Source organism: Dermacentor variabilis, chromosome 4, assembly GCF_050947875.1.
Source record: "Dermacentor variabilis isolate Ectoservices chromosome 4, ASM5094787v1, whole genome shotgun sequence".
In the NCBI taxonomy this organism is placed as follows: Eukaryota; Metazoa; Arthropoda; class Arachnida; order Ixodida; family Ixodidae; genus Dermacentor; species Dermacentor variabilis.
The window spans coordinates 55,660,567-55,687,176 of record NC_134571.1 but is presented as its reverse complement, the minus strand read 5'-3'; the positions used below and the strand labels follow the sequence as shown (position 1 = coordinate 55,687,176).

Here is a 26,610-nt window from a genome sequence, read left to right as displayed (position 1 = left end):
TAATGGGTAGTGGCTGCTTTTGAAGGCGTCCAACATGGTAGGATACTGCTCGGTGCCACAATGCCGGACGTATGCAACGGAGCCCGGTATCAGCGTTCACACGTACCCACAGGACAAGAAGCTGCGTGAAGCTTGCATCGCGAAACTTAAAACTGGCAAGCAGCCATCGGCTACAACTCGGGTGTGCATAAGCACATCCGCGAGAAATATTTCTGCCACGGCATCAGTGCTGCGATGTTCAGTGAGTAGCAGAAAGCGCGCACTGAGACGCTATCGCGCGCACGCCACCGGGTTACGTCATGAAGCTTTGGTCTATGAACTTCTTGATGTTAGCTACTAGTAAGTTTATTGGAATGGATAGGGAACGGCAAGATGATCATTAAAAAAAATCATGGCATATGCTCATGTTTGTGTCAGCACCAAACTATGAATTTACTGGATTAAGAAAAAAAAGCAGCAGGAAATTGCTCACTGAGAATACCGATAAACATACAGTGCGATGCAACTTGAGAAATAATGATGTTGAAACGTCGAAGAATTCAGAAGTAAAAAAAAAAAAAGATTGAGTTACCTCGACCGCACATTGCAGGTCGCCGTAGGAGTCGAAGTCCGTAGTTATAATGAAATTATTTTTAAACAGATCTGATAGCGTCCGCGCAACAGTGGTGACTTGTGTAGTGTCGACTGTTCATATGCTGCGGCCTCAGCTCACGGCACGGTGCGAAAACGCGCTCGCAGCGAAAGCGAAACATTGTGCGCACACATGCATGCTCAGTCGGTCACTGCGAACCCGTGCGATCGCTGCATTGAAGCTGCATCAATTTCTGTGCTCCAGTTCGTTATACAGACAGCCCACTATAAGAACAAATTTCACATAGTTCACTCGGTGATTGACTACCGTTCACGCAATAAACCGGTTCGGAGGACTCCATCGCGGCGAGCGCGCGCAGTGGGCACACTGTACGTATTCGGCAAAGAAATAGCGTCCGTAAATCGTTTTGTGCTTTCTGTTTGCCCAAGATCATTATTTTGGCAGCAACATACTTCTGTCATTTTGAGAGTACTTACAGAAATGTCCAGGAGGGCTCCTGCGTGGTGTTTTCATTGAGCGCCGACAGCCAAACGTATACGAGGAGCGCGCGCCGCGTTATCCCTGATACTGCGAAAGCGAGCCGCTTCCGACTGATGGCGACTCCGTAAGTCCTTGCCGCCAATAGGGTTGGTAATATCGACGAACGATTAATCTATTAAACGTATCCCGCAAGTCAATTAATCGTTATCGATGTCCGCCTTTCATTTGATCAAGTTAATCGATTATACATCTTCGATTAATCACTTTCAAGAGTTAGACACGGGTGGCGCGAAAAATTTGAAATCGTGCTGCAAATGCGGAGCACGAGCAGTGGCTGTGGGCCTGTGGTATAGCGACTGCCGACTGTAATTGCGAGACCCGAGTGATGCCGAGACGAGCGCCTCCCCTCTCTTCCTCCACACGCCACCACGCCGCCCAAAGCCAGAGTCTTGAAATGCCCTCGCAATCCAAAGCATACTATAGCAACCCAGTCGCAGATCGTCGTGTCACTCCCAGTCCACTAAATACGTTGCATAGCATTCGCGCCGGTTTGGAGCATGCATTTGACATATAGCGATGGAGTTCACGTCGATTCCAGCAAATCTGTAGCTTCCGAGCGTCACTTCTCTCGTGCTGGTTATCTGGCCATTCACAGAAGGTGCCCATTTCACCCAAACGTCGCTGCCAATTGACATTCCTTTGCTTTGTAGAAAAGAGCATGTGGCTTAAAATCCTAAACCAGCAATTTTCGTTTCCTCTGTGCATTTTGCAATTTCCTGCATAATTTAGTTGGACTTCGCCTTTAACTTTTGCCCTTTTTCTTATTTCTTGCTTAACTGTAGTGTACGGGGCTTCACTAGTGTCATGTCTCTTCTTTATCTCAAAGTGCCATTTTGTAACATACATTGTTTATCTTTTCAAATGCCAGTAGTGCAAACTCTATTTAGTCTGTATTATTCTTTATCAAACTTTATTCACTTGTACTTCTAACTTGGTAACACCGATCAAACTTCACAACAGGCTCCTACAAAAGTAGATAACTGTGTTCAAAACTTTTCAAAGTGCCTATCAAAAACTTCGATTAATCAGCTAATCGATGAAAAACCCTGAATCGAAACCCATTATTCGATTATAGGCTAAAAGGTTGAATGATTGACCCTTAATAGAATAAAAAAACTCGGTGCCCTTCCACTCTGTGAAGGATGACCAGCGAAGCTGTGTATGTGGGCCACTTGATGGCGAACCGCAACTCCGCCGAGGGTCGGCCCGGCATTGCACTATCTTCGGGATCGGCCCACGTGTGGGGAGTGCTTAACGCCTGCTTCACCTCCGCCGCGGGTCGGCTCGGCAGTGCACCATCTTCGGGGGCCCACGTAGGGGGAGTGCTTAACGCCTGCTTCACCTCCGCCGCGGGTCGGCTCGGCAGTGCACCATCTTCGGGGGCCCACGTAGAGGGAGTGCTTAAGCCTGCTTCACCTCCGCCACGAGTCGGCTCGGCAGTGCACCATCTTCGGGGGCCCACGTAGGGGGAGTGCTTAACGCCTGCTTCACCTCCGCCGCGGGTCGGCTCGGCAGTGCACCATCTTCGGGGGCCCACGTAGGGGGAGTGCTTAACGCCTGCTTCACCTCCGCCGCGGGTCGGCTCGGCAATGCACCAGCTTCGGGGGCCCACGTAGGGGGAGTGCTTAACGCCTGCTTCACCTCCGCCGCGGGTCGGCTCGGCAGTGCACTATCTCCGGGATCGACCCACGTAGAGAGAGTGCTTAAGCCTGCTTCACCTCCGCCACGAGTCGGCTCGGCATTGCACCATCTTCGGGGGCCCACGTAGGGGGAGTGCTTAACGCCTGCTTCACCTCCGCCACGGGTCGGGCAATCATTGCACTATCTCCGGGATCGGCCCACGTATGGGGAGTGCTTAACGCCTGCTTCACCTCCGCCGCGGGTCGGCTCGGCAATGCACCAACTTCGGGGGCCCACGTAGGGGGAGTGCTTAACGCCTGCTTCACTCCGCCGCGGGTCGGCTCGGCAGTGCACTATCTCCGGGATCGACCCACGTAGAGGGAGTGCTTAAGCCTGCTTCACCTCCGCCACGAGTCGGCTCGGCATTGCACCATCTTCGGGGGCCCACGTAGGGGGAGTGCTTAACGCCTGCTTCACCTCCGCCACGGGTCGGGCAATCATTGCACTATCTCCGGGATCGGCCCACCTATGAGGAATGCTTAACGCCTGCTTCACCTCCGCCGCGACCCGCCGTGTTTGCTCAGTGGCTATGGTGTTAGGCTAATTGCCGAGCCGCGGGTCGGCTCGGCAATGCACCATCTTCGGGGGCCACGTAGAGGGAGTGCTTAAGCCTGCTTCACCTCCGCCACGAGTCGGCTCGGCAGTGCACTATCTCCGGGATCGACCCACGTATGGGGAGTGCTTAACGCCTGCTTCACCTCCACCGCGGGTCCGGCAGGCATTTCAATATCTCCGGGATCGGCCCACGTATGAGGAATGCTTAACGCCTGCTTCACCTCCGCCGCGACCCGCCGTGTTTGCTCAGTGGCTATGGTGTTAGGCTACTGAGCACAAGGCCGCGGGATCGAATCCCGGCCACGGCGGCCGCATTTCTATTGTGGCGAAATGCGAAAACACCGCTGTACTTAGATTTAGGTGAACGTTAAAGAATCCTAGGTTGTGGAAATTTCCGGAGTCCTCCACTACGGCGTGTCTCATAATCAGAAAGTGGTTTTGGCACGTAAAACCCCATAATTTAATTTTAATTGAAACCTCCGCCGCGGGTCGGCTCGGCATTGCACTATCTTCGGTATCGGCCCACGTGTGGGGAGTGCTTAACGCCTGCTTCACCTCCGGCGCGGGTCGGCTCGGCATCAATTGCACCATCTTCGGGGGCCCAGGTAGAGGGAGTGCTTAAGCCTGCTTCACCTCCGCCATGAGTCGGCCCGGCAGTCCACTATCTCCGAGATCGGCTCACGTATGGGGAGTGCGTAACGCCTGCTTCACCTCCGCCTTCGGTCGGGCCTTCATTGCACTATCTTCGGGATCGGCCCACGTATGGGGAGTGCTTAACGCCTGCTTCACCTCCGCCGCGGGTCGGCGTGGCATTGCACTGTCTCCGGGATCGGCTCACGTATGGGGAGTTTTTTTTGCTTGCCACAACGTCACGAAAATTTCTTTGGACGGTAAAGGTATACAGATTCGCTGTAAAAATTAATCTACCATCCCTACACTGATACAGCACGCTTTGTCTGGCAAGCATGTGCCGCTGTGTCTTGGTTGTGTGTCGGGTCAGGATTAGCCGCGGCCATGCCATGATTCAAACTTCGCCCCGCACGTTGTCGTTGGACGCACATCGACACGCGCTCAGTCTCGAAACTGCCTGCATTTGTCCTTCAATTTCCATGATGAATATATCAAATTGCATGCGATTTTTTGGACTCCTAAAAAATAGTTATACCATAAATTGTCACGCCCTACAAATTTTTCATGTAAGCAACTGACCTCAAGCTGGTAACAAAAAAGTTAATTTTAACACATTTTAGGTAAATAGTCTTTTCAGAGTAACTTAAGCAGACACAAAGTATCTCCGCCTCATCGTAGAGCTCGCGTGCTAAAGACGACAGATGTAGTCTCATGGTCTTAGCTTTGTTGAACAAATCTGTACTGTCTACGGAAAAAAAAAACACTGATTCACTGAGGTGGAAATTTGGGTTTGTTCATGATCGATTACGCAGTAGACGTAGCGGGCCGCGGACGTGCGCAAGAGTGACTGCACATAAACTTTGTCGCTAATTCACAACAGCTTATTCAAAAGTTCCTGACCGTTTAGTAGCAGACAAATGGTTCACTGCACATGCATGCCAAGAAAGATCGCATTTGCAGATTAGCAACCAGAGCGCCCAACCTTATTCCACACGTGTACCACATAAACTTAGAAGTGCTAATTCTTTAGCAGACAGGGAAATTGATAATGTGCTCCAAGCTTAATTGTGTGTGTGTGTGCGTTTTTTGTCTCTATATTATCCCAATGAGATAAAATGATAAGATAAAAGATAATGAACTTCAAGATAAGCTGTTAGTGACTTACAGGGGCGTAGCCCTTCCCCTTCCCGTCCTCGGTCAAGTGCGTGCTCGAGCTAGAGAAAAGAAGTAGAAGAAGAAAAGAAACACACGCGCATCCACTTTCACAAAAAATTCAAAAAGGGACAGGGATGAGCACCATGACATGAACAAGGTGGAAAGTGGAGATCTACGGCGCCGTCAATAAACAAAATGTTATCCATCTCTGTACCTTTGTTTGCACTACAGAAAGGCATAACATTTTGGCAATTGACGGTGTCATGCACAAAGCTCCACTTTCCACCTTGTTCATTTCATGGTGATCACTGTGCTTTTTTTCTTTCTTTATCGTTCGTCCTTTGATCTCTTGTTGTACAGGGTGTTTCAGCGAACACTTTCAATATAAAAAAAAAGTTGCCTGCGGCCAGATAGCGCAATTATAGTCCATGAGCTGGTCTACTCGAAGAAGCGGACATGCACAAAAAATTTCAATTGCATAACCGACTAATTAACGAAAATTCACTAATTATGTTCTAACTAATTGTGTTTTAATTTAACCTTGTCGTACATATTGCAATTTAGAAATTCTAGCTGCTGAGACTGCAAGGCATGTCTGTTTGAAAAGGATTGTGTGGATGACGCCATGTACGAGATATTCGCCGTCAAACTTGCGGCGAAAGCGTACTGTCGTTACACTTACTTTCTTAACAAAACGTTGTTTTATTCAGTGAAGCACAAAAGTAACTGGGACGCTAATACATTGCTCTGCAATATTCGAAAATTAATATCGCCAAACTGGTGTCATCTTGCGAAATCGTTTCAAGGGGATCCGCCTTGCCAACACCCCGGCTGGAATTTGTAAATTGCAGTATGTGCTATAAATAATTAGTTAAAACTTAATTTGTGAATTTGTATAAATTATTCTTATGCATTTAATTTGTTTTTGCAAGTAATGTCCGCCTCTTTCAGTAGACCAGCTCATGTACCAGAATTGTGCTCTCTGTCACAGACAAACCTTCAAATTTTTTGAAAGTGTTCGCTGAAACACCCGGCACATCAATCCTGTAGCAGCATGCCAAACCTTTTGTTCAGCTAAACGCCCACCTATCATTAACGTTTATCTAACCAGCGCGTACGCATTTATAATATTGGTTGTTATTATGGTTTCCTTGTCATGGATTCTTGGAATACCCAGATTACGTACACGGCCGGTGGTTGGGCTATATGCGGTGTGAACAAAGTACGATGGTAGTGCGTCTTCAAGAAACCATTGCCCTAAAAGCTAGCGGTTTGGCATAACGCAGCTCCAATGATCTGAGCAGCTTGCCTAACAGGATGCAAAAGCAAAATATCATGTCGTTTCGTTCATTACTCTATACGTAGCCGCGCATTTAGCAAGCTTCGCCTGCATGCAGGGTGGCGTCAGGCGAAGCATGATCGTCTCACTCGTCGCCAGCATGGTCCTTTCGATCGCCATCTACGCCATGTGGCACGTGCTCGAAGTTTCTTACCGGCACAAGGCCGGAGCCCTGCTCAAGGCCGAGGACGACAGCGCGACCAAGCCAGCAAAAGTGAGCGGTCGGCTAACGCAAGCGACCACGCCGTCGCTCGTCTGCACGTCGCCCAGCTGCGAACAGTTCTCCAGCATCTTCCAGGACGCACTCTCCTACGACCAGGAACCCTGTTCGGACTTCTACCAGTTCGTCTGCAAGCGCTGGAGCTTGCGGCTGCCGCACGAGTACACCGTCAAGGCGGAACACCGGCACCGCATCGTCGCGCTCATGAGCCGCGTCCTGAAGGAACTCCCGCACTCCGCGGCTGCCAGCTCCTCGGAGGAGAAGGCGGTCAACCTGTACTGGACCTGCATGCAGCCGAAGCGCAACGTGGAGGCGCTCAGGGAGTTCATGCGCATCGAGGGTGTCACCCTGGACGATGACGACGAGTCGGGCGAGCACCCGCTGAAGCACATTGTGCAGCTGAACGTCCACTACGGCTTCGAGACGATCTTCAGCGTCGGACGAGCCCGGAGGGACGCCGTCGCCCAGTGCAGCGGCGCCAACTGGACGTTCGTCTTCGATAAGGTCGACTTCCACATGTACGCGCCCTTCATTGAAGACCTGACGGGCAGCGCCCACTTCATCAAGAGGGCGTTCGCGCTAGTGACGGGGAAGGAAATTCCCGCAGCAATGCTCCGCGACATCATCCGCGTCGACGCGTTCCTGGTGAGCCTGCTTCACCGCTTCACCTGGTTGCCCGTGAAGAGAGCGTTCCCGCTCGGAAAAGGAGGCTTCTTCGCGGCCAATGTGACCGTGGCCGACATGTTCCTCTACCTCGGCGAGACGCTGGACATCCAGTTCGACGTCGAGGACTGCATAGTGGTCGCGTCGATCCACATTATCCAGGTGGTCGAAGAGATTCTCGCAAAGTTCAGCACGACGCAGCTGAACAGGTGAGAAATGGTGATCTAAAGCGGATCGATGTTTTTGCTCGCAATGTCTGTTCTTCCTTGACGACTGCTGTCGCTGTCATCGTTGCCTATATAAAGCGTGTTTTTTTCTTAAGCCATACAGATTTTTTATAAAGAAGTAATGAGCGCAACAAACGTGGCATTTTTGCATACGAGTTCCTAGGAGAAGCGGACGTACTTTGACTCTAATAACGTGAGCTTCGTAAGACTTATTATGCATGTATTAGCTGCGAGGTGAGAGACAAAACGTCGTGCGAGTGATGTAGCATCGCACCTATCCTTGATTGTTTTTTCAAGTAGTCCTTGTAGCACCACTGCTGGCTTGCCGCGTAGACACTTGTCGCTTCAATCCTGACTTTCTGCTTCCGTTTTGGGTTCTTCGCATCATGCGTCCACGCTACAGCAAACGATTGGCTTTCAGTGTATACTTTCGCGCAAGTTCATCTAATTAGAAGATTATGCATAGTCAAGCTATATTGGCCAACATAAAGAAATTTCCACCGACTCTCCAGTTCAGTGCACAGTGTGGTGCCACTTGCTTGCCTGCCTATGTGCGATTGCAAGCCAACGGAAGTATCAACAGCGGACAACGTTTTCGAAGTAAACTCTATAGGACATAAGACAAGTGCTTTGTCAAGCGTTTCGGCACACACATTTGGCGTAAGAAAAACGTTGCGCGGTTTCTTAGTGGGCTAAAGTAGACGCCTAGATCGATGAAGTGTTTGTCTTGAGGGTTTTATAACGTTCTGTCGTGCGTTCCTGGGCCGATCGCAGGTACGTGCAGTGGTCGGTGCTGCGTCGCATCGCTCCCATCGCCGAGCCGACCCTTCTGGAGCCAATGCAGCTGCGGCACTACTACTGCTACACCACGCTGGAGCGACTGCTGCACTATGCACTATCCAGACGCTTCCTGGATAGCGTCGGGGCGGCCGGAGGTGCCGCGACGCGCGAGGCCTCAGCCATGATCAGCATCATGCTGCGCTCAACTCTCTCCTTGGTCGACGCAAACAGCTGGATGAGCGTGGGCCAGAAGATCAATATTCGCCTGGCATTGACCAAGAAAGCACGCGTTTTGGGCTACCATCGCTTGCAAGAGCTTGGTAAGCGCACTCAACTCCGACGCAGTCATTATAGTCAAGTGTATCGCTGTAGCTAGCTGCTTGCCTTTCGACTCAGTCGATCATCGGCAGAATGGAAAGCCGAGCGGATGCGCATTGATTCATATCTTAAGGTCGCGTAAACGAAGATTAAAACCAATGTTATTAATACAAAAAAGTGGGTTTCACATCCCCGAAACTGTACAGTGAGCAACGAGAGCCTCCAGATTATTTGGCCACCTAATGTTTGGTAATGTAGACCTAAACCTAAGTACGCAAGCCTTTTTGCATTTTGCGGGCATTGAAGTGCGGCCCCCCTGGCTAGGAATTGCTCCTGTGACGGCGTTATTAGCTGCAGAACGCCATAGCGTGTCAAATGTGAAGGGGATCTTTACCGGAAAACGTTGCGGGAAGCGCTACGTGCTTCGCATTGCTATCACGAGTGCCTTATCAATTATGTGCTTCAAGTGTCTTTTTTTTTTAACTTGACCTATATTGAAACGTATGCTGTTCTGTATGTTCTAAGAGTGATTTTATGTTTCTGCCTCCTCCTTTCTGAAGAGTATAGGCTGGCGTTGCGCCTCTTCCGGTGGCAGTTGGCAGCCGGCGCCTCGCTTCCTCTTCGTTGTCAAATGCATATCTGTTTTCAAAACAAAACAAAGAATGTATGCACTGTTCGCTGCATTTTGCTGAGTGCTTGTAGCCTCTGCCTTACTGGGGTATGAGCCATTAATAATGACAGTTGTCAACATGCTGTTCTGTATGTTGTATGCGTGATTCAAAAGAATGTAAGCACTGTTCGCTTCCTATTGCTGAGTGCTTGTAGGCTCTGCCTTACGGGGCTATGAGCGATTAGAGTGGTTACATGATTACGGGGGTACGAGCCATTGATGATGATAGTTTTTGTTCACGGAGAACAAAAATGCACGGAACCCTAGTGATATACAGCCTCGCTGCTAAAAAAATAAGAAAGACGCGGTGATAAAATTAGCAGTTTCTCTTTACAAGCTCTTGCTAACTTTAGTGCGCTGAAACTAGTGTTAGTTGCCTTGGCAACTAACAAAACAACAAAACTGATTACGATTCAAGGAACATCGGTAAACCACATAAAACCAGGTATTTCCGCAGCCTTTAGCTGTGTCTCCCAAGGAAATTTATACTGAATTTTCCTTCAACAAACAGAAAGAAAGTTAAAGAAGAGTCGGTTTTAGCGAAACGTGCTACACGATTATCTTTACGGCATCTGACGATTTGGGTACCCAGATTGCGGCGCAGTGACACTGTCAGGCTCTCTATCTGATGGTGCGCTGTTTCGATGACGTTGCTGACTGCTGTACTACGTCGCTGACTCTTTTCCGCTGAGCTTTCAATATTGGATACGGGAAAGGAGACTGCAGTTGCTAATAAAACAAATTTTAACGCATGACTCACCAGGGCGTTTATTGTATGTATAACGACACAGGCGTTCGCGACCGATTCATGAAAGATAATTACGCAGAATCAAATACTTCGTAACGTTAAGCGTGGGGAATGTCGACGACAAATGCTTAAATTTTAACATAGCATGCGCAAAGCAAGGATGTCACTTATCGTATACAAAACAGACATGTCTGATAAAAAGACATGTCTGTGTTGTGTGCGATATGAACCTGCCGCTACTTTCTTCTTTTTTTTAAGGCGAAAGCCTTAAGTGGCTCATACCCCCGATGGCCTTGAAAAAAAAAAAACGCGTCGTCCGGTCCAATGGTGCAAAAACTATCATCATCAGCAATGGCTCATACCCCCATAAGCAAGCAAAAAAATGTAACGGCTCATTCCTCTCGTAATGCAGAGGCTACAAGCACTTATCAAAGTGAAGCGTGCAGTGCTGTTTGGATCGGACCGCTGGTACGATCTGTTGGGAACTCGGCGCTGACGCCCGTGGTTGTACCTGGGTCGCAAGCCCCAAGGGTAGCGTTGGCCTGGCGGCCTGGGGTACAACTGGAAGCATCCGAAGGTCCCGGCAAAGCATGAGTCGACTGGTAACAACGAAACAACTTGTTTATTTTAACATCGCAAAGAGTTGGCGGTCAGGTTTGACCGAAGTAGAGAGACGGGAGAGCACTTTACTCAACAGAAGAAATCGGAGCCCCTCCTTTTGGCGTCCGGGGCAGCTGTTTTTATACTCTCGCAGTTGAGGGCAAGAAGGAACCCCTCAAAAGACGAGCACGTGAATGTACAATGGGCTAATGGTGACGCACACTGTCGTAGCGCTGCCGTAGCACCATGTCGAGCACGATCTCGTAGCACCCTGTTGTAGCGATGCCGTAGCACCATGTCGAGCACGATCTCGTAGCACCCTGTTGTAGCGATGCCGTAGCACCATGTCGAGCACGATCTCGTAGCACCCTGTTGTAGCGCTGCCGGTCGGGCACAATGACTCTAATGAGAGGATGATCCCTGCTTTCGCAGCGCCTGGTTCTGGCACAATGACTGGAATGCGAGGGTGATCCGTTGCGGTCGCATCGCCGCAGTCGCGCCTGGAAACACCTGCCGATGAGCGTTGCGGCGACGACGATCGGGCCAAAATGTCTGCCGCCCCGCCGCAGTCGCGCCGGCAAAACCACGTGTCGCAGGCGAAACGCAACAGACCGCCCCGCCGGGGGAAGGAGATCCCGATGGACAGGGGACTGCATCCGCTGTCCGGAGGGATGTCGCTCGATGATGCTCATAACCGAAGTCGGGCGTCCCTCGACGTTTCTTGAGCGCAGCGCACAGAGAAGGCCTCGTTCTCTAGTTCAGGTTCGCACGGGACACTGCAAAGTGACTTCGGGAGAGTTCACATTTTTGTTCTCGTTCCCGGCAAGCGTTAGAACTACGCTGAAACTCAACCGCTCAGTCAGCAAGCACGGCACAACCCTCACTAAGCCCTGCCAGGCTCTTCCCCCTTTTTATACCACTGCCTAGTTCCTTACAGTAGTCTAGCATCACTCAGAACGCGTCCACAAATTGAAAAATTGCACTAGAAAGCATATCATCACTTTGAAACACTAAACAAAAGCAATATGTTAAAAAAAAAAATCCTGCCTCAGGAAGAAAAACATCAGTAACAAACAATTTTGAGGCTGATTCCTACGTTAGGGGCTTCGACTTAAGCAATCGGCGTTACCGTTGAGACTCCCCTTTTTGTAACGCACCTCAAAGGAATATTGTTGTAAAGCGAGGCTCCAGCGCAGGAGGCGGCCATTTTTGGGAGAGATGGTCTGCAGCCATTGGAGAGGGCAGTGATCCGTCTCAATGATAAACCTCGAGCCGGCTAGATAGCATGACAATTTCTGAACGGCCCACACGAGACACGCACACTCTTTCTCGGTGGCGCTATACGCCTGCTCACGACTGGTCAGCTTACGACTAGCATACAGGACGGGGTGTTCTACTTCTCCATTTTCCCGTTGGCACAGTACAACGCCCATGCCTCGCTCACTAGCATCGCACTGAACAATGAACCCTTTTGTATAGTCTGGCGATCGTAGCACAGGCTGGCTTGTTAGGGCACTCTTTAGGGCGCTAAAAGCTCTTTCCTTTGTCTCGTCCCAGACGACTGTTTGAGGCTCTGTCTTTCTTAGAGCATCCGTCAGGGGAGCCGCGATATCAGAGTACCTGGGAATGTACCTCTGATAGTAGCCGGCGACACCTAAGAACGACCGAATATCGGTCTTCGTGCGCGGTTGCGGAAAGTCTCGCACAGCGGCCACTTTTATCTCAGAGGGGCGGCGACGACCCTGACCAATCACGTGACCGAGGTAGACAACCTCGGCCTGTGCTAACTGGCACTTAGGAGCCTTTACTGTCAAGCCCGCTTCGCGCAGGCGGGTTAGCACTGCCCGCAAGTGTGCCATATGCTCAGACCAGGATGCGGAGAATATCGCTACGTCGTCTAGATACGGTAAAGCGAATTCTTGCTGTCCCCGCAACACTTTATCCATGAGGCTTGAAAAACAGTATGGCGCGTTCTTCAAACCAAAACTCAACACTTTAGGACGGAATGTTCCCATTGGTGAAATGAACGCCGCATACCTACTAGCCTCTTCTGTAAGTGGAACCTGCCAATAACCCCTGACAAGATCTAGGGTGGAAATAAACTGAGCGCTACTAACTTTCTCAAGGCGCTCCTCGATGTTAGGGATCGGATAAATTTGATCCTTAGTGATGGAATTAAGCCTGCGGTAGTCGACGCAAGGACGAGGTTCCTTGCCCGGTACCTCAACTAAAATCAAAGGGGAGGTATAATCACTCTCACCTGCCTCAATAACACCGAGCTGTAGCATTTTCTTTACCTCAGCCTCCATAATATCGCTCTGGCGGGGTGACACCCGATACGCCTTGGATCGTACTGGCTCTGGGGAGGTAAGTTCTATATCATGAGTAAGTACCGAAGTCCTACCAGGCCTCTCAGAGAACAGACCTTGAAACTCTTGTAATAGCTGGTGTAGTTCGGTTTTCTGCTCAGGCGACAGCGGTGCTTTACTGATAAGGTCACTAATGACTTGACCGGTGTCTTCCCTGTTCGTCACTGAGCCTAGTCCCGGAAGCTCGACCGGAAGCTCTTCAGGAACGTTTACCATCATGCACACCACTGCTTCCCTTTGTCTATAAGGTTTGAGCAGATTACAGTGGTAAACTTGCTGTGCTTTCCGCTCTCCTGGCAGACTTACCACGTAGTTAACGTCCGACAGTTTCTGAACAATTCGTGCTGGGCCCTCCCACTGCACGTCTAGTTTGTTGTTTAGCGATGTGCGCAATATCATGACCTCATCGCCAACCTCAAAACGACGGGCCCTGGCTGTCCGATCATAATAAACCTTGGCCCTCTGCTGGGCCTTTGTCATTGCTTCACCTGACAACTCCTGTGCCCTTCTTAAGCGTTCGAGGAGCTTAAGCACGTACTCCACCACGACTGGGTCGTCGCCCCTACCTTCCCACGATTCTCGAAGCATGCGAAGCGGAGATCGAAGCGAGCGACCGTACACCAGTTCAGCTGGCGAAAACCCCGTAGCCGCATGCGGCGCGGTCCTTAAAGCAAACATCACCCCAGGCAGACACAGCTCCCAGTCAGTTCGATGTTCAAAACACAACGCTCTCAACACGCGCTTCATGACGGAGTGGAGCTTCTCAACGGAATTCGACTGTGGGTGGTACACTGAGCTGTGTAGCAGCTTTACCCCACACCTTTCGAGAAAAGTTGTCGTCAAAGCGCTAGTAAACACTGTGCCCTGATCTGATTGGATTTCCGCAGGAAAACCAACTCGCGCAAATATGGACAGTAGTGCATTAACTATCTCAACTGAGCTGAGTTCTTTAAGCGGCACTGCTTCAGGGAACTTTGTCGCTGGGCAGATCACAGTCAAAATGTGTCTGTACCCCGTGGCTGTTACCGGCAGAGGTCCCACAGTATCAATAACGAGCCGTCTAAAAGGCTCCGTAATGATAGGTACCAATTTCAACGGCGCCCTCGATTTGTCCCCTGGTTTGCCCACCCGCTGACAAGTGTCACATGTCCTCACGAAATGGTCTGCGTCCCGAAAACACCCTGGCCAATAGTACTCTTGCAAGAGACGGTCCTTAGTTTTCTTAACTCCTAGGTGTCCGGACCACGAACCCCCATGCGACAAGCGCAACAGATCCTGACGATAGCATTGAGGAACGATCAGCTGATCGAACTCCACTCCTCTGCGGTCTAGATACTTCCGGTACAGGACTCCACCTCTTTCCACAAAACGCGCAGTTTTCCTGGCGATACCTTCTTTGACATTGCAGCGCACGTTTTCCAGGCTGCCATCCTTTTTTTGCTCGGCTATCAAAGCCGACCGGCTGACTTTTAGCAACCTATCAAGTCCGTCTGACGTAGGCGCGATGAGCAAATCAGTAGATAGCTCTTCTAACTTTCCCGAATCGGGATTTTCCTCTCCAGTATCTGGCGCCTTCAACGCTACAGACTCAATTTTATTCTGTTCGGGCGTGCTCTGAATATCAGCTTGCTGCGCCTCTGACCCTTTTTCGTTGTTTGATAACGTCGGCCCCGCAACTACCGCCTTTGCAGCGAGCTCCCGAACCTTCGATCTGGTTAAGGCCTGAACACTAGCTTCACCAAACAAAAGCCCCTTCTCGCGCAGGAGGTGATCGGACCTGTTTGAAAATAGGTACGGGTACTGGGGTGGCAGCCTAGATGACACTGCCGCCTCCGTCTCAAGCGCTCCGAAAGGTCCTTCAATAAGCACTTTTGCTACCGGCAGACACACGCTATGAGCTTCCACGGCTTGCTTGATCCATGCGCACTCGCCCGTGAACATATGGGGTTCTACGTAAGACGGGTGAACTACATCCATCGTAGCTGCGGAATCGCGAAGCACTCGGCACTCTTTCCCGTTCACGAGGAGGTCTCGCATGTAAGGCTCGAGAAGCTTCATGTTCTCGTCAGTGCTGCCTATTGAAAAAAACACAACTTTTGGTGTTGTTTCCGGACACTGCGCCGAAAAGTGACCCGGCTTCTGGCACGTATAACAAACGCCCGCTCGCCTCATCTCGAACCGCTTTCTGCGTTTGGCTGCCGCCGTCTCTTTACGTCTGGTCGGACTGCTTTCACTCGCATCCGCACTACGCGTGTCCCCTTTTGCTCTCATGGGTGTGAACTTCGGCCTCTCAAACTTCGAGCCAAATTCACCCTTTTGACCGTCCTTAGCTCCGCGAGCCCGACGCGTCACAAACTCCTCGGCTAGCTCAGCGGCTTTAGCCACCGTACAAACGTCTGGCCTATCCAAGACCCAGTATCGCACGTTCTCCGGTAACCGACTATAAAACTGTTCTAGCCCGAAACACTGCAGAACTTTATCGTGGTCACCAAACGCTTTCTCTTCTTTGAGCCACTCCTGCATGTTCGACATAAGCCTATACGCAAACTCTGTATATGACTCACTTCTGCCTTTCTCATTTTCCCGAAACTTCCGACGGAACGCCTCCGCAGACAGCCGGTACTTTTTTAGCAGACTCGATTTTACTTTGTCGAAATCCTCTGCTTCCTCTCTATCCAAGCGAGCGACTACGTCGGCCGCCTCGCCGGGTAACAAAGTGAGCAAGCGCTGTGGCCACGTTTCCCGAGAGAACCCCTGCTTCTCGCACGTTCGCTCAAAGTTAACCAGGAACAAACCAATGTCCTCTCCAAGCTTAAACGGCCGCATCAGGTCAGTCATTTTGAACAATACTCGTTCTCCTGCACCGTGTGCCTGACTTCCATTACGAGCGCGTTCCATCTCTACCTCAAGACGCTTCATTTCCAAAGCGTGTTGACGGTCACGCTCTTGTCGCTCTCGCTCTTTCTGTTCTTTACGTTCACGCTCTTCTTTTTCTTTCTGTTCTTTAAGTTCCCGCTCCTGTCTTTTTGACCTCTCCTCAATAGTCTCAAGGCATTCCGACAGCTCGTCATCCTCAGCCTCTAACTCAAGAATAGCCTTTAGCAGTTCAGGTTTTCTTAGTTTGTCTGAGACATCCAGACCCAACTCTCTTGCAAGCTCCAACAATTTCGGTTTGCGCAACGACTTCAAATCCATGGCTGCTCTGAATGCTGCTTTCTCTACTGCTTACTATTGTCTTGCCGCAAACTAACCCGGCAGCAACGACAACCACAATTACCAGCTCTGTTTCTGACACTAACAAAAGCCTGGCAAAGCTCAGAAGAAGAAAGTCCCGCACTCACCAAACCTCGCAGGCAGGAATTCAGCGCAGTCGTTCCGCTGCAGGCAACCAGGCATCACACAGGGCTCGTTGCACTGCTCCCGGATCGTCGTTGAGCTGCTCAGCATACAGTCAACTGCATCTCTTCGCTGCTGGCCTCCGTTGTCGCGATCCCACCGCTGGCAGACAGTTGTTTGGATCGCACCGCTGGTACGATCTGTTGGGAACTCGGCGCTGACGCCCGTGGTTGTACCTGGGTCGCAAGCCCCAAGGGTAGCGTTGGCCTGGCGGCCTGGGGTACAACTGGAAGCATCCGAAGGTCCCGGCAAAGCATGAGTCGACTGGTAACAACGAAACAACTTGTTTATTTTAACATCGCAAAGAGTTGGCGGTCAGGTTTGACCGAAGTAGAGAGACGGGAGAGCACTTTACTCAACAGAAGAAATCGGAGCCCCTCCTTTTGGCGTCCGGGGCAGCTGTTTTTATACTCTCGCAGTTGAGGGCAAGAAGGAACCCCTCAAAAGACGAGCACGTGAATGTACAATGGGCTAATGGTGACGCACACTGTCGTAGCGCTGCCGTAGCACCATGTCGAGCACGATCTCGTAGCACCCTGTTGTAGCGATGCCGTAGCACCATGTCGAGCACGATCTCGTAGCACCCTGTTGTAGCGATGCCGTAGCACCATGTCGAGCACGATCTCGTAGCACCCTGTTGTAGCGCTGCCGGTCGGGCACAATGACTCTAATGAGAGGATGATCCCTGCTTTCGCAGCGCCTGGTTCTGGCACAATGACTGGAATGCGAGGGTGATCCGTTGCGGTCGCATCGCCGCAGTCGCGCCTGGAAACACCTGCCGATGAGCGTTGCGGCGACGACGATCGGGCCAAAATGTCTGCCGCCCCGCCGCAGTCGCGCCGGCAAAACCACGTGTCGCAGGCGAAACGCAACAGACCATACATTGATTGAAATGAAGCATACAACGTACAGAAACGCGGCATCTAATCGAATGGCACACACACACACAAAAAAAAAACGTGACCTTCTCAATGCCTCATACCTCCGTAAGGCAGAGGCTACAAGTGTTCAGCAAAGTGAATCCAACAGTGCATACATACTCATTGAAATCACCGATTCAACGCACAGAACAGCATAAGTTTCCATTCACTGCTGGGAGGGTGCAACGTAAAGCCGAAGAGAAACGGCGTTGGCTTGAGTCTTACCCCGCTGTACGAGTGCGCGAAGCCGCCGCTGAGCGTCTAAAACGAGCCGAAGAAGTCGAACTGCGAAAGCAGCAACGCGACGATGCGAGGCGACATATTACCAAATGTGCCAGCAGGCTTTCGCCTTCGCGTGTTACAGGAGTGTAACATGTAGCCGAATTTTCTTGTTCCCCTCGGAAAAACCACGTCCTTGACTTATGTGGTTCCCACTAGCGAAGCAAATCACGCAGTTAAGAACGTGCTATTAGCTACCAACCTCAGTGGTTGTCTGGAAATTATGTGATAAACAATATGCGATTGCTCTTGTCCTTCCAATTATTATATTACGTAAAAGAAAACGGATAGTTTGGTTCGATTTCTGTGGCACAGCATGGCGTACGCACATGTTCGCTTGTTTAGATGCTAACTATGCTACTTGTTTCCAAGCCGGTACCACACATGCATATTTATGGTCGATTAACGCCATGCCAATGGATGTTAATTTCCCGCTATATCCGGTCTTTGCGGCAACTTATTTGGAATATCTGTTTAAAATAAAGGTCAATTTCATCACACCTGCTAACAGCGGCATTGAAAATATTAACATTGCGACGAGATTTATTGTCGTTCACAATGGTGTGGAACGCTAGATGAATCAAGGCACTGCAAGGGCTGTCTGCAGCACGGGGCTCGCTCGCGATCACGGCACGGCCCTTCGTCTTCCTCTTCAGACGGCACATACACAGGGGCGCGTCTGCTTCATTACAATGCCCCGGGAGCGAAGCGTAGCCATCCTGGCGACTCAGGGCACGGAAAAGATGAGCGGGTCGTAATACGGTTTCAGGCGGTTGACATGTACTGCAGTCTCTCGCCCACGACGACGCAGGTCTGGTGACACGGTGAGCGGCTCGACGATGTAGTTTACCGTTGAAGTGGCCTCGATGATGCGGTACGGACCGTGATAACGGGCCAGGAGTTTGGAAGAAAGGCCAGGAATGTGGGCTGGTATCCCAAGCCACACAAGCGAACCAGGAGCAGAGTTGTGCGGTGGTTGATGATCACGGTCATGTCTTGTCTTTTGACGTTCTTGAGTTTCACTAGTCAGGGCACGTGACAGCTGACGGCAATCTTCAGCATATTTGGCGACTTCGGAAAGCGGAGTACACTCGGTAGCGTCAGGTTGGTACGCCAGTATGGTGTCCAAAGGGCATGAAGGCTCACGGCCATACACAAGGAAAAAAGGGGAAAAGCCGGTGGTCGCTTGCGTCGCGGTGTTGTACGCGAACGTAACAAAGGGAAGTATACGGTGTCCCAGTTGGAGTGGTCGGATGAAATATACATCCGCAACATGTCGCCAAGTGTGCGATTGAAGCGCTCGGTCAGACCGTTGGTCTGGGGATGGTTCGCGGTCGATTTGCGATGAATTATCCTGCACTCAGTGAGAAGGGCTTGGATGCCCTCCGACAGGAAGACACGGACCCTATCACTCAGTAATTCTCGGGGAGCACCGTGGCGAAGAACAAAATTGCGAAGAATGAAAAAACTTGCATTAGTAAGATCTTGATGAGGGCTAGTTGGTTCACACTTAGAACTGAGGTGAAACAGCGTGAAAAAGACGAGGACACAAGGATACGAATACAGTGCTTGTCTGTGGTATTTGTTTCCTTGTGTCCTCGTCTTTTTCGCGCTGTTTCACCTCGGTTCTAAGTATGAAAAAACCAACGTCACGGGCGGTCGCTGCTGGCAGAGCTGCAGCCTCAGCGTAGCGAGTAAGGTGATCTACGCCGACAATAATCCACCGATTTCCACGCCCGCTGCATGGAAACCGGCCGTAGAGGTCGATGCCGACGCGGTCGAACGGACGAGACGGGCATGGTAGCGGCTGCAACGCCCCTGTGAAACGCTCGGTAGGTGTCTTGCCTTGTTGGCATGTAGTGCAAGACTGAATGAACTTTTGCACAAAGTTGTGCATGCCTCTCCAATAATAACGCTGACGCAACCCTTTGAGGACGCCGGCATGGGCGCTTAGGGGATCAGAGAGAAAAGACGTGCAGACGTCAGAGCGCATATGACGAGGTACAGCGAGGAGCCATTTGCGTCCGTCAGGCATGTAGTTGCGACGACATAGAATGTTGTCCCGCACGGAAAAGTGGGTTGCTTGGCGACGCAGTGCTCGTGTCGAAGGGACGTCAGACGGAGCGGCAATGTAGTCAAGTAACATTGCAAGGGTGGGGTCCTTGCGCTGCTCTGTGAGCATGTCAGTGATGGTGAACGGGGACAGGTTCGACGAGGAAGCTGACAAAGACACCAAATCAGGCGTCAGTGGAGAGCGAGAGAGCGCATCAGCGTCGGAGTGCTTGCGACCGGAGCGGTACATGACGCGGATGTCGTACTCTTGCAAGCGAAGCGCCCAACGTCCCAAGCGTCCAGTCGGGTCTTTCAAGGAAGAAAGCCAACAAAGGGCATGGTGGTCAGTAACAACGGCAAAAGAACGGCCGTAAAGGTATGGGCGAAACTTGCTTAGTGCCCAGATGATCGCTAGGCCCTCCTTTTCTGTGACGGAGTAATTTAATTCTGCTTTCTTTAGAGTACGGCTCGCATAATCGACGACGTATTCATCATAGCCAGCTTTCCGTTGCGCTAAGACCGTGCCAAGTTCAACTCCGCTGGCGTCAGTATGGACTTCCGTGGGAGCATCAGGGTCCTATAGTGGCGAAGAATCGGTGGTGAGGTCAACAAGTGGCGTAACTGCCGAAACGCTGCATCACATTCAAGTGACCACGCTGCTATGCCGTCACTGGCGGAAAGTAAACTTGTCAAAGGTGCCATGATGGATGCGAAATTGCGTACGAAGCGACGAAAATAGGAACATAATCCAATAAACCTTCTGAGGGTTTTGATAGACGTGGGCGTTGGGAAGTCGGCAAAGGTGCGGAGATTGTCTGGGTCCGGGAGGACGCCGTCTTTTGAGATAACGTGACCCAATATGGTTAGTTTTCTTGCAGCAAAACGGCACTTCTTGAGGTTAAGCTGTAGGCCGGCAGATGCGAGACAGGTCAGAATGTCATATAGGCGAGCGAGGTGCGTCGGAAAATCGATTGAGAAAACGACGATGTCGTCTAGGTAACATAAACAGGTCTTCCATTTGTGGCCGCGAAGGATGGTGTCGATCATAGGCTCAAAAGTAGCAGGCGCGTTGCACAACCCGAAGGGCATGACGTTAAACTCGTAGAGGCCATCGGGTGTAACGAAGGCGGTTTTCGGACGGTCAGGCTCGGCCATTGGAACTTGCCAGTACCCGGAGCGCAGATCCAAGGAACTGAAGTATTCTGCGCCTTGTAAACAGTCGAGAGCGTCATCGATTCGAGGCAGTTGATAAACGTCTTTTCTCGATATCTTATTTAGGCGTCTGTAGTCGACACAAAAGCGAATGGAGCCATCTTTCTTTTTTCACCAATACGACAGGTGAAGACCAAGGACTTTAAGAGGGACGGATGACTCTACGTTTGAGCATGTCGTCCACTTGCTCCGTGATGAGTCGGCGCTCTTCGGCGGAGACACGATACGGGCGCTGTCGCAAGTTGGAGTGGGAACCGGTTTCGATGGTGTGAGAAACACCGGTGGCACGGCCCAGTGACGTCCGAGAACAGTCGAAGGAGTTGACAAACTGGTGAAGGAGGGCGAGAAGTTGGCGGCGATGAGGTGGGGAAAGAGCAGGGTCGATGGCGTTGTCAGAAACCACTGAAGTTGATGAGCCGGAGACCGGAGCGATGGCGTCAACATGACGGAGGGAGTCGGTAGGAATATCGAGGTCGTCGGCGTAATCGACCGCCTGGAAGTATCCTACGGTCTCTCCACGCAGTAGGCTGATCGGGTACTGGTAGTAGTTGGTGACCAGCATCACAGTTGACCCAGATGTTACAGTAAGCACGGCAAACGGAAGAACACTGCCCTTGCGTTGAGCAAACACATCAGACGGCGTGAACACTACAGTGGCGTCAGATGTGGCATCAAACTACAAGACAACAGCCATCGACGACTCAGGAGGTATGGTTGTGTCGGCATCAACAGTGAGTTTGTCGGCAAAGTGAGGAGAGCTGGTCGGCAGCGATTCACATAGTGGTAAAAGCGACACTTCTGCACGCGAACAGTCAATGACAGCATGATGACGTGACAGGAAATCCCAACCAAGGATGAGGTCGTGAGAGCAAGATGGTAGCACGAAACACTCGATTATGTACAGAACGTCGTTGATGACGAAACGGGCCGTCCATACAGCTGAAGGTTGAATTCCCTGCGCGCTGGCAGTGGCGAGCACCAGGCCAGAGCGAACTGTAGTCACTTTTCGTAGCTTGCGGCAAAGGCTCTCGTGAATCACGGAAACGGCTGCTCCGGTATCGACTAGTGCGACTGCGGGTACTCCCTCTACAAAAATGCTAATAACATTTTGCGGCGAAGATTGGGGTCTTGAGAACGTCGATGTAATTGCGGTTCTTGCCTCGGGAACTGCAGCAGTCAGTTTCCCTCTTCAGTGGGAACTCGACGACGCAGGGGCGAAATCGTACGCTGACGAGGGGAAGGAGAGCGCCGAGTTTCCGACCGGCGATCAGTGTCGAGAGGTCGCGGTGAAAACGGAGGTGGGGCGGCGTATTTTGGCGCGTAGCTGGGCGTGTCAAAGCTGGTACGCTCAGTTGGGGCGCGGCGGCTACAGAAGCGCGCTACATGACCAGCAATGCCGCAGGCGAAGCAGATAGGCCGGTTGTCTTGAGTGCGCCGCGTCTCGGTGGGACGCAAAAACTGTGGTGACGGTCGGGCAACTGGAAATGAAGCCGGATGCATGGGCGATGAAAAGGAAGCTGTCTGCGCAGGTGGCGGCGCAACCACGGCTACATAACTGAGCGGCAGCGACGTAGGATGAGTGGCAAAGTTGGTATGGGCCAGCGGCACACTCACAGGATTGGGTAGGGGTGTTGTAGGAGCTGCAGGAAGCGCTTCAGATATCTGAGTTCAACTGATGAACATTGTGTTGCATACTGATGAGGAGTGCAGCGCGTGGTGTTTTATGTTGTTGTTATGGGACCCAGTGTCCCAAGTCGGCGCCGAAGAGATTCACTGAAGAGCGACACCTACCCAGTGGCGCACACCTAATGGCCCCTGGGACACACATGCCCAGTGGGGCCCTCATTTTAGACTGCGTTACCTTCGGAATAGGCCCACACATTTAGACTGTACTATCTTGAGGATCGGCGCACGAAAACGGCCATATACCCGTTACAGTAAACTGGGTTGAACTCGTCAAGAATGCTTCGCAATAAAATTCGAAATGGGCTCGGATTTGGTCCAGCAGCCGTCAAGCGAAGTGAAGTTGCATAGTCAGTGACATGTCTATAGAAATGTTTATAGAAAGGTCTGCAGAGACTGGTAGTATACTCAGTCGGCGACAATTGTCGCCCACTCGTCCCTTCGTAGCAGGCGTGCGTTTTTGTTTCTCATACGCCAACCAATCATCGTTGTTCGTTTGTGACATCCGTGAGCGCGCATTGGTGTTCCTTTGCAATGTGCTGCACTGCGACGACAGCACTGCTTTTGTGACACTTCGCTGTGTGTGCATGATTGCGCATGACTTGTAAGTGCTGAGCACACCTTCCCTAGGCGCTGCAACAGTTATCTCTGCTTCACCCTGAAGAACGACAAAGGCTGCTCCCCGTGTCGCGAGAAACGTGAAGCATTTACGGTTACCTTCTCGGGTATAAGCGTGTGCAAATATTTGAAATTTCGAATGCGAGTCGAATAGCGCGGGCTATTCAATACGTATTTTTTTCGAGAATTCACTATTCAAAATTTTCTAATATTCGTTTCTTTTTGTATATAACAAATAACGGTTCTTTCCTGAGTCTACAGGGAGAAAGATTGATGTGAGTAGGGACTAATGTTTCTGCTGCTAGTGCAGAAACTGTTGCGAAGAAGATCCGTTTCTTGACCGAACTTATGGAGCATATTTCTGTTCAATAATTTCCATTCGTACAGTAAAGATTACTCGACTTTGGACTGCCCTCAAATTTGCAGTCGCAATAGATGCAAGGTAAGTTATCCTTTGGGCAACTTCACCATGTTCGTGTCCTCGTAAAACGATGTGTGGTAGAGTAGTACGTATTGCACTTCATCGAACACAACACTCTTCGTGCGTCTGATGGTATTCTCTTTCTTTGTCGCGTCACAGTCATTGTCATAGTGCACTGTAGAAAAGATCACTAATGAATACGTTATTTACAAGCTCCTCAGGAGACCGGGCGTTCAGCTGTTAACGGCATTACATGTATCAGATAATATAAACAAATCTCCATTTTATCAAATGGACTCGACGTTACCTTTGTATTTTACGTGGCTTCGAATTAAGAAAAAAAGTATTCGATATTTGATATGATATTCGAAGGTGTTTTCTTCGAATATTCGTATTCGATTCGAAGGGCAGCAGAGCGGGCGCAGCACCTTTAACGTAGGCGCTTCTCCTGCGTCGCACTGCTGGGAAATGTGAACGCTAAAACGAGACCGATCGTTTACCTCCAGATTGCCTGCAGGACTACTCTGAGAACATAAGCAGCGCCAATGCTCTTCTCGCTTGGGCCACAGCGGCGTCAACGATCAGGTCTTGCCAGCTGAACAGGACGTCGCCGTCGCACGCGTTACCGATGAGCACGGAGGTGTCGTTCAGTTCGGAGGGACACACGCTGTCCGTGCCGGAGGCGCTGCTGATACCGCCATTCTTCGGCTCCGACGGCCTTCCTGGGATCAACTATGGCGCCCTAGGTTTGGCCGCGTCCAGCGCGTTGATGGGACTCCTGGAGCTGCACTTGTCGGGTGACCGACAATACTCGGGGGACTCCGACGGCGAAGGCGGCTTTGGCGGCCGATTAGTAAGAGTCGCTTTTGAATGCCCATGAGCCAGGATTGCCTATGACTAGCAGGGGTGTGCGAATAGCCGAAATTTGGAATACGAATGTAACAGCCTTTGTTATTCGATTCGTATTCGATTCGAGAGTTCCCTATTCGAGGTTGTCGAATATTTGTTTAAGTTCGAATGCTGTAAGGGATTACAACCAACTGTTGTTGCGGTCTACGGCGAGAAAGACAGACACAAGTTGTCTTGAGGTCATTACTGTCGGGACCACTGGTGCACCAGATACGTTTACTTTGCGTTGTTTCCAAGCCTCTCAGTTGACGTGACATGCAGTTCAATGTAGGTATCACATAACGTGAATGAATCTTTTCTTTCTTTTGTTTATTTGACTCCAGCAAACGTTTATACTTTACTTTCTTTAGAAAACATTCGGCATTAGATCGCTATTCGAACGTTGCTTTATCAACTATTCTTATTTGATTCAATTCACAAATTTCTCTATATTCGAACCACCCCGAGGGCAATATTCACAAAGCTTTTCGTTCATAACTTTTTTGCCATTGGCTGGCCGCCTTCTCTAATAATATGTGTAGCATCAGGATTGACTCGGTTGCTCGGTTGTAACAATTCGAGCGCAAGAGCTTTCTGTGAATACGGGCTCTAGTTATTGGTTCCTTCCCGGGTAATGGCGAAAATTTGCGCTGATATATCTACAAAAATCTGTTTTTTATTTGTTTTTTATTGAGCATAAATGTATAAGTTGAAGTATACATACTGATTTCTGCGTAAAGCAGTGCTGGCTGCAAGCGGGTTGCCATATGGAGGAACTGGCAAAGCATCACACCGAAGTGAAACGCTTATTGGAAAAGTTAGGCAACGGTGGGCTAAGAGCTAATAATGCAGTGCACATTTGTGGTAGACATTATCAGACACTGATCTCGTCCTAATTTAAAAGGATTAAGTCAACGGAGTGTCCTTTTCTGTCACATATAAGCGTGAAATACAGATATTTACCCTACTGTATAGTGCAGTGAGGTGGCGCTTGCTTGCCGGCTTGAAATGCAGTGCTTGTCATTAACGCAGGCCAGAACAATACGTATTCACATCGCAGAGTTACGAGCCCAGTGCCTTGAACCTCGCAGCTGTTGTACGTGTTTATTACTCATCCATTGCTAGCGGGGCGCTATAGACAGAAGTGTGAGCGTCTGTACAGTCGTAGTTCCAAATTACTGCCGTAACTCGCAGGAATGCCTGAAAAAGGCCTACCAGGAAGACATGCGCGTCGACCGAGGCACGCTGAACAAGATGGCCGCGCTGCGAGACTTCGTGGGGCTCCTGCCCGCGTATCGGGCCTTCGTGTCGACCGCGTCCGCACAGCGACTCAAGGGCCTCGGGTGGATGAGCGAGGAGCAGCTGTTCTTCGTGGCCTTCTGCTACCAGCAGTGCGAGAACGTGGGCGACGAGCGGTCCTCGAAGGCGCTGCCCGTCGCCGCCTACCGCTGCAACGTGCCGCTCAGGCACACGCCGCAGTTTGCGGACGCGTTCAACTGCTCGCTGGGATCGCCCATGGTGTCGCCCGAACCGTGCACTTTCTGGGACGAAGCCCTGGATCAAGCCGCGATGCGAACAGCGAGAAAAATCTGACGCACCCTACTGACACGCGCATACCCGCGCCACTTTCGAAACTCGTTAGTGCAACGCGAGCAGGGATGAGCGACGGCTGTACGCTATGTAGCGGGAGAGCGAAGGTGCTTTCTTAACGCCCGCACATGGTTCTGGCCGTACGCGAACTATACTGTTCTTGTTTTTTTAAATCAGTGAACAGGGGATATTTGTGTTGTGAAACTCTCGCAGCATGTTCGTTGCGGCACGTTTAGTTTGCGGTGACCGATCTTTTTTTTTTACGTGTTAAATATTTAATTCGTGACCTTGCCATCGGCACATCGATATCGTTTGGGAGTCATTTTTACTGTTCGTGGAGCAACCAGCTCTATAATATAGAGCAATATTTTTTTCCTTGGTGGCGCTTATCGTGCTTGAAGGAACATTGTTGTATTAAAGACGATGTTTTTAATATGCTCATAAATCAACGTGTTTACCATAAAA

At 50.6% G+C, this 26,610-nt stretch overlaps 2 protein-coding genes across 2 annotated transcripts; both read left to right on the top strand.

Moving 5' to 3' along the window:
- Positions 1-6,591: 6,591 nt before the first annotated feature.
- On the top strand, positions 6,592-21,697 carry LOC142578208 (uncharacterized). Its single transcript, XM_075687610.1, has 3 exons — positions 6,592-7,583; positions 8,376-8,701; positions 21,600-21,697. Exons 1-3 carry the CDS (start codon positions 6,592-6,594, stop codon positions 21,695-21,697), a joined length of 1,416 nt encoding a protein of 471 aa, XP_075543725.1.
- A 2,687-nt stretch (positions 21,698-24,384) lies between these two features.
- Positions 24,385-26,367, top strand: LOC142577764 (neprilysin-1-like). The gene is made up of 2 exons (XM_075687218.1): positions 24,385-24,520; positions 25,750-26,367. The coding sequence occupies exons 1-2, from the start codon at positions 24,437-24,439 to the stop codon at positions 26,146-26,148; spliced, it is 483 nt and encodes a 160-aa protein (XP_075543333.1). The 5' UTR covers positions 24,385-24,436; the 3' UTR covers positions 26,149-26,367.
- The last annotated feature ends 243 nt before the right edge of the window (positions 26,368-26,610 follow it).